This window comes from Asparagus officinalis, chromosome 4 (assembly GCF_001876935.1).
Source record: "Asparagus officinalis chromosome 4, Aspof.V1, whole genome shotgun sequence".
Taxonomy (NCBI): domain Eukaryota; kingdom Viridiplantae; phylum Streptophyta; class Magnoliopsida; order Asparagales; family Asparagaceae; genus Asparagus; species Asparagus officinalis.
In genome coordinates, this window is record NC_033797.1 from 138,583,094 (window position 1) to 138,591,157 (window position 8,064).

Below are 8,064 nucleotides of genomic sequence, written 5' to 3' on the forward strand. Positions count from 1 at the left end.
CTCTCTCTCTCTCTCTCTCTCTCTCTCTCTCTCTCTCTCTCTCTCTCTCTCTCTCTCTCTCTCTTGTGCCTCTCTCTTTCACCTGCTCCGGCGACGAGTTTCAGTGCCGCCTCCAGTCAACGTCGCCTCCCTTCAACATGCCTCCGCTCAACACCATCTCCCGCACCAGCAGCAACACCTCCGTCTCAGCAACAACACAGCATCACCTCCATCTCTATCTCCTACACCAGCAGCAACACTGTGAATTTGTGGGATTGATTAGTGGGCCACTCCCACGTGAGTACTGCAAGCAGCACAAAGAAAACGCGTGAGCGCGCCGCCTCCGATCAACACGCCTCCGGTCAACACCATCTCCCGCACCAGCAGTATCACCTCCGTCTCCATCTCCCGCACCAGCAGCAAGCCAACAACACTTCCTTCGCCAACATAAACCCATCTCTCTCTCTCCTCTCTCTCTCTCACTTCCTCCGACAACCAGTGGTCCAACAACACCACTAGAACTTCCCTCCGATGACCAGCAGCAACAACATCTCCATCTGATTCAGACTGAGATGAGGAGGATATCCAAGTTGACGATGATGGTAGTGACGAGGATGCTTTGAGAGATGAGATTTTGCTACTCGGCACCAATGATGATGATGAGTGATGATGCGTCATTCCTCGATTTCAGACTTTAGTCACTTTACTTTTGAGACTTCTAGCTTTTAATTTGCTTTTATTTAGACTTCTGAGATTAGAGTTTAGACATATCATGTGTTTGGAGTTTGATCTTTATTGCTTGCTTAGTACCTATAGACTGTTATTATCTATCATGATATTATCTTGCGTTGCTCATTTATCATGTCAATTTTCTAGTAGTTAATATAATAATGATGTTACTAATCAGTGCTTTTCTATTGTTGAGAATTTTTATATTAGAGACTTGAAAGTTGAAGCAATGGAACAAATACCAGTCTTTTTGATAAACAAGTACGTTTTTTATTCTTTATAATTATAGTATTTTGCTAATATTATGCAATTGTTACACATCTATTTCATGCTTAGGCATGAAATATGCATTTGTAGAAATTTTAAATTTTTTTATAATTTTTTATTTTTTAGAATATTTAAATATATTTATATTTGACTGCTATTTGACTTTGCGCTATTTACCACTATTTTGCCGTAATAGCCCCAAATAGCCTTAGCGGTACCTCACGCAACCTTACTATAAATTTTAGTTATTATATTTTCTATACATCCCAAAAGTTTTTTAAACATCAGCCTCATGTAAGCATTTTTTTTATTTGTGAATGTTATATTTATCAATACGTTGCATATTCATTAGTTGTATCATGTTTGCCTACATATATATGACTAGAATAGGATAATGAATATTTATTGAATATTTACCGAATATCCACCGAAAATGAACCGAATAATTCACAAAAAGACTACATTAAAAAGTTAATGAATATTCACAAATAGTTGTTGAATATTCGAATACTAACCGAATCAAATTTGAATGCACATTTCCTATTCGTTTCAAATGCGAATAAGAATCGAATAATTGAATGAACTGAATACGAATACGAATATTGTGATATTCCATTTGAATTAGGTTTGTTTCCACCCCTAATAAAGGATACGTTCGACTCAAAATTTCCCTAAGAGACGTGTTTGATCCTCCATGAGTACAAAGAATAAAAGAGAATATTACATGATTTCCGTGACTTGAGTTTTCTTTTCTATTCCTTTCTTCTTGTTTATCTAAAGAAGAAAACTTCAGAATGCCAGCTTCGCTCCCTTTTCCTCATAACCTGTATCGCTTCGCTCCCTTTTCCTCATAACCTTTATCATCTCAACTAGGGGTGCCAAACGGTTCAGATATATCCGAACCGATCCGCATCCGTATCCGAACGGATACGGATATGGTAGGCTAATTTTGAAACCGGGCGGATACGGATACAAATATGATTTCGGATTTTTTTTCGGATACGGATTCGGTAACGGATATGAGGGTTGCGGATACGGATATCCGTAATGTAATAGTGATTCGGGTAATCGGGTCCCAAATTTATAGTTACAAACCCGCTAACCCAAAACCAAAACTTAAAACGAAAAAACCCTAGGCCCTCACCCTCACTCCCTCAGCCATCAGGCCGCCTCCACTCTCCAGCCCTAGGCCGCCTCTCTCTCTCTCCAGTCTCAAGCCGTTCGCCAGCGATTTGCCAGCGATCTCACAGCCGAAAATATCCTCCCTCAGCCCAAAAGAAATAAATCAACGTGAAACTTTGGGTTTTTAAAATGAAGAGCCCAAAAGAAAAAGAAAACCCCTAAAATTTTTCTTTTGCTTGCCTGTTTCCAAGTTAAGAGCTCAATCAAAACCCTATTGCAATCGAGAGGGCGATGTAGGATGCGTGAGTTCCAAATATTCGATTTTCTTCCAGCGTAGGTCAATTGCTGGTTCGATTTTTCAATGGCTAAGCGAGTCTATGAAGTTTGGAAAGGAAACAATGTAAGCTTTTTATGATTTCATTTCTTGGTTTTGGGGTTTTTAATTGCATTTAGCATCTGTGCGTGTGAAAATAGTTGGACTATTTATTTTCCCAAGGTTTAATTTGCTACCTTTGGTGAATTTGGCATGTGGGCATGTGTGAATCTTTTAGTTCTTTGAGCGTGTCATGTTGGATTTGCTTGCTGGGTGGAATTTAGCATCTGGGTATGTTTGCTCAGTTCATTTTGTATGAGGAGTTGAGAATTTTGGTAATAATAGAGTTTTTGGCTTTGTGTTTATTGGAGAACCCTTTTTAGTTGCTTGTACTTGCTGTAATGGGGGGTTGAGCTTGTGAAATGGTGATTGTTCATTCTAGTGTTTGTATATGTATTCTGAAGTCATGGAACAAAAATCAAGCATGTGAAATAAGGCACTATATCAAACATTTGGTTAAACTAATAAATTACCCTGTGCAGGTAAGTATCTGGGGAATCAGGCATTTTGTAGTGTCAGATGGCTCAGCACGGACGGGTCTACAAGGACGCAGCAGAGAAGTTGTTCAAATGTTGCTTGCTGTTGATTCAAGAGTAGTGTCAGTTGACTCAGTTCTCTTTTTGTGAAATGTTTGTCATGGTTGTCTGAACTATTGTTTTAGTTGGTTGTATGAACTTATTGTGTCATGGTTGTCTGAACTTTAGTCCTCCTGTGAAATGTTGTGTTATGGTCGTCTTGTGAAATGTTTGTGTCATTGGTTGTGCTACTGAAGGTTTTGGATGAAGATTATGTCTAATAGATTTGTTCTCAATTTTAGTAATTCTAATTATATGTGAATTAAAGAGAAGCCTACAACCACATACATTTACCTATTTGGTTGTAATTCTAATTATACGTGAATATCCGTTTATATCCGTGATCATATCCGATCCGATTCTCAAATATCCGATCCGTATCCGTTTCCGATAAGTGAGGATATGGTTAGTATTTTTTCTTACCGAGAATGATCCGTATCCGTATCCGTTTATAAGAAGCAGATATGGATATGGTAAGTGTCATATCCGAACCGTATCCGCTCCGATAACACCCCTAATCTCAACCCAATAAATTATGTTCAGTCCCGCTGGGTTTGGAAATGCTAGGCAACTTGGCTGAACCCAAGTGGACCTGCACTTAGTGATTGAAGTTCAAATGGATACCATACAGCTTATCCTAATCCATTATAAATTAGCTAATCATAGGTCAAAAAAATCTAACTCAGCGATTGTCTTCCAGATAAGTAAGCTTAATCAGAGCTCTATATTAGGATGAGCAAGAGAAACAAATTAAACTATCAACATGTACCTTGTAGACAGCTCCAAAACCACCTCGACCTATCTGATTTCTTGGGCTAAAATTATCTGTAGAAGAATTCAGCTCACGGTAGGAGAAAAGCTTAATATTCTTGGCAGATGAAGAACCTGGCCAAGAGAAAGGGAGAACACCATTAAATAACCTTTACAGAGATTTATAATTATGAAAATACACGATCCTGCAAGCATGACAGAGATTAACCAATATCAAAAGGAACAAAAATGCGGTGTGACTCTCATTTACTTGAGTGTTTTAAGTTTCTGCCAACCTCAGCGTAATTATATACTGGGCACTTGTCAGTTAAGAAACCACAGGTATCATTCAGGTTGTTGAAATCATCTACATAGATCACTTGTAGCCTCTGTTAAATCAATGAGATGTAACTATTCTTTAGAACCATATAGATCAACTGGAAAAAAATATTATTCACTAAAAGCCACCTCGGTTACATGGTTTGCAAGGTTAATATATGACCAGCCAGGTCACCCTTATTGACCAGGATAAGTGCAGTTTCAGGTTCAGATTGAACTTGTTTCGCTGGCCAGACAGCTTTTTGCAATCAAAAAGTATCACAAGTACACATCACCATTGAAAAAAACATTATAATAAGTAAACATTTCTTACCGCTAAAGTTTTCTCGAGAACGAGAAAGATCCCTTTTCTTCTTAAGTTCGAAGCAAAAGTGGCAGCAAGTCATATCACACTTCTGTAGTTGTCCGAGAGTCTTCTGGATAATTAAAAAAAAAAGAATCAGCACAAACTTTGAAAATATTCAAAGACGAGGGACTAGCAGACCGTACTCCACTTGATGGTGTAAGTGGTGGGAAAGGTTGGTCAAAGAAAAACTTATCATGAAAGCAGCCTTTTCGAGTTTCTGATTCGATACGTCTTTCCTATAAACCCCTCATGTGCATGCATATGCCCTCTATACTGATGGTTGGAATTAACAGATGACATGCTACCACATTTTTAGGCATGTTTGAAGACTATAACACATGCACAGAGACTTAAGAGAGGAGGTGATGTACCTATATGCAATATGTATCTAAGATTTGGGCTCTCTACATGATAAATGCATACTGAGTACTCCTTTGATGTATCTCAAAGTTTGGAGAAATCCTATTTGTATTGAGACATCACATATACATTCAACACTAAAAAGTTAAAAATTCATTATATGAATTAAAATAGCAATTACTATTGATTTATAGATACAGTACATTTATGTAGTTTATCAGTTTCTTAAAAACGAACATGATATTGATGTAACAGGTTAAAGACACATCAGTTTTTATATTGATCTATTCATGAGTCAGTATTCTAGACTATTGGCATCTGCATTATTTATGCTACCATGCTATGTCATAGTGCATGTTACTGACACGAGTACAGATATGAGTATGAGAAATTTGGAAAAGGTGGGGCACAAAGCTCATGCTGCTCCTCGGTTCTCTTCCCTCTCGATGTACCCCCACTAACGTAGATGACTAGAATATAAAGACTCAAAAGCAAGTCTTGGATTTACTAGAATGACACAACAAATAGTAAGATGAAAAAATAGAAATGACACAAAAAGAGTAAGTAGAACTGTGCAGAATGATATCCATTATCACCATCATACAAGCCTCTTTCTATCGAAATAGGATAGGTAATGGAGCATGACGCAAAGTATGACTACTTATATGAATGCATCTTTTTGCACCTCTACCAATGCCACTGATAAAGTTAGAGGAATCCTACAGATTTTCTTTGGATTGAAAAAAAAAACGCGTAGGTAATATGACAAGGCTTTCCGAACAATTCGCTTCTCATGTCCTCTAGCAGACTCATTTCTTAAGCAAGCCTGTTACAATGAAGCTTGTGCATCAACTTCTTTTTTGACGTTACCTTCCTCTTAGCTTATAATCAAAGCGGACATATTCCGTATAAAACCATGAAGAAGCCAAAGAAAGAGAGTAATCAGTAAAGCACCCACCGACTAAATATCCACCATTTCAACAATTTTCCTCCAGACTCTAATTCCCTAACCAACTGTAAGGATCAGCCACAATTTACTACCAAATGTGAAGGGTCTCAACCATATTTCACATTCTTAAAACTAAAAGGAAAAGCCCATGATGCAATCAATTTGTTAACTTTGAGCTTGCCTACATACAACAATGAAGACACAAATGCACATAAAGGCAATCATAGCTAAAAAAAACAACAACAGACAACATATATAACGAAAAAACAAAACCCAATAAAAAATTAAGCAAAAGAGAAAGAGACATGAGATGGGAGATCATACCTATAGGAAGAAACACATGAAGAATCCCAAGGAAGGAAATTATGAGAGCATAAATTAAATATCTCCACCCGGCCACCAATTCTTCGCTTCAGTCTCTAATTCCCCACGGCAACCATGAGATCAGCTTTAATATATTACCAAATGAAAAGGGTCTCGGCTATACTTCAAATTCCTAAAATTAAAAGGAAAAAAGAACCCATGAAGCAATCATCACATTGGCTAAGTTGAAGCATGTCTACATACATACAATAAGATGAAAACCCAAATGCATATAAAGACAACTGCTGAGAGATCAGCCTAAACTCTCCACCAAGTCAAACAAATTCCCTACACCAACTATTGAGATCATCCTCGATATAGTACTACATGAAAACGCCTCAACCGCACGCGCCCAAGTTCTTAAACTAAAAGAGGAAAAACACCATGAAGTAATCATCATATGTGCTGAGGTGAAGCATGTTTACATGAGGACAATTACACAGATATTAGCCTGAGAGCTCTCCACCAAGTCATCAATTTCTCTCCATCACACCCTAATTCCCCACACCAACCACAAGATCAGCCTCAACATACCTCCTAATGAAAAGGGTCTCAATCATACTTCAAACCCTTAAACTATTAAAACTTAAAGAAGCCCATGAACCCACCATTAAGATTTGCTGAGATAAAAGCAAACCAACATAAGATATGAGAACACACATGCAGATAAAGACAACAACAGAACCCATGAATGCTAGAAAAAGACCATGAGGTGAGAGATGACACCTGTGGGAAGAAACCCATGAAGAAGTTAGGCAGATTGAAAACCACCCACCCACCAAAAATGACTTTTCCTTCGTATGTAATGAGCTTTTAGCTTATCCGACTTAGGAAAGTTTTCCACCAAAATTTTGGTGGATAATGACCGCTTCAACATCCTCGCGTTCCTTACTGACCATTTGTACGAGGACCGATCTCTCGCTCCCAATTCTGACCAGGCGATGGAGAGCAGCGATCGCAGTGGTTTTTTTTTCCTTTTTTAATATAGTTTTTCAAACAACAGGGAAGAAAAGTAGCCGCCACGGTTGGGCTGGCACTGATCGCGACGAGGACGAGAGCTTTAGACATCAGAGAGGGGTCTTTGTCGGAGGGGGTTTTAATGAGAGGCAGGATATGGGTCCTCATAAATTATTTGGTACCAACAATTATGCAAAAGCTTTGGAGCCAAAGATATTTTATGTGAAACTTTTTTTTTTTTTGAGGAATAAATGTAGAGACATTTATTTACATAGGAAAACTGGAAGTGGGTTGGAGGCAGTTATTGCGCTTCCCTGAAAACAGGGGCCAGTGACGTGGGCATGCCCCGGCCCCAGGCCCGGGATCAGAGGCAAGCCTGGTCTACACTCATTCTGAACCGGCCTGGTCTGAAACACCGTGGGCTGCTTTACAGGCCTGAACCAGCCGGGCTCACGCCCATCCCTACAGTCAATCAGGATAATCTAACTTTCACACAGCTCCTCGGAAACATTAGAGCTTTTTAGAGAAAATCCCAATGAACTTCACTTATTTCACTAACCTCCCTTGCCCGAAAACCCCCTAGGTCAACGTTGTCAGTAAAATACCGCGCCCCTCGATTAGTAACAATACCTAGTCATGATACTTGAGGGTTTTCAAATAATGGTATTTTCATAATTTTTGTGAACAATTATGACATTGGGAGTGTTGATGTACTAGCGATCACACAGTCAGTATGTCCGTGTTTGGATGAGATTGTTGAGGATTGATGAAGGGGCCCGCTTTATTCTCTGACTTTATGTGTAAACGAATATGCACAAGTAGAAGTTCGTAAGAGGATGAGGTTTGCCCCCCCCCCGGTTGTACCTACGACGATCAAGTTAGATAATGAACTTGAGTGGGGTGAGAATAAGAAAATGGGAGAGTTCTTGTGTGTAGTGTAATTGTTTGAGGAACA

General features: G+C 38.8%; 1 protein-coding gene across 5 annotated transcripts in view; it reads right to left on the bottom strand.

The window, feature by feature from the left end:
• The window catches only part of LOC109839526 (putative serine/threonine-protein kinase), a 12,438-nt gene extending 5,422 nt beyond the window's left edge, over positions 1 to 7,016 (bottom strand). Inside the window, exons 1-4 of one of the 5 annotated variants that reach the window (XM_020408003.1) lie at positions 6,879 to 7,016; positions 6,114 to 6,285; positions 4,448 to 4,547; positions 3,815 to 3,930 (exon numbers count right to left, since the gene is read on the bottom strand). In XM_020408003.1, coding sequence (XP_020263592.1) covers positions 3,815 to 3,930; positions 4,448 to 4,520 — 189 coding nt within the window. In that variant the 5' untranslated portion in view covers positions 4,521 to 4,547; positions 6,114 to 6,285; positions 6,879 to 7,016. The other 4 variants (XM_020407999.1, XM_020408002.1, XM_020408001.1 and 1 more) reach the window with 4 other exon arrangements.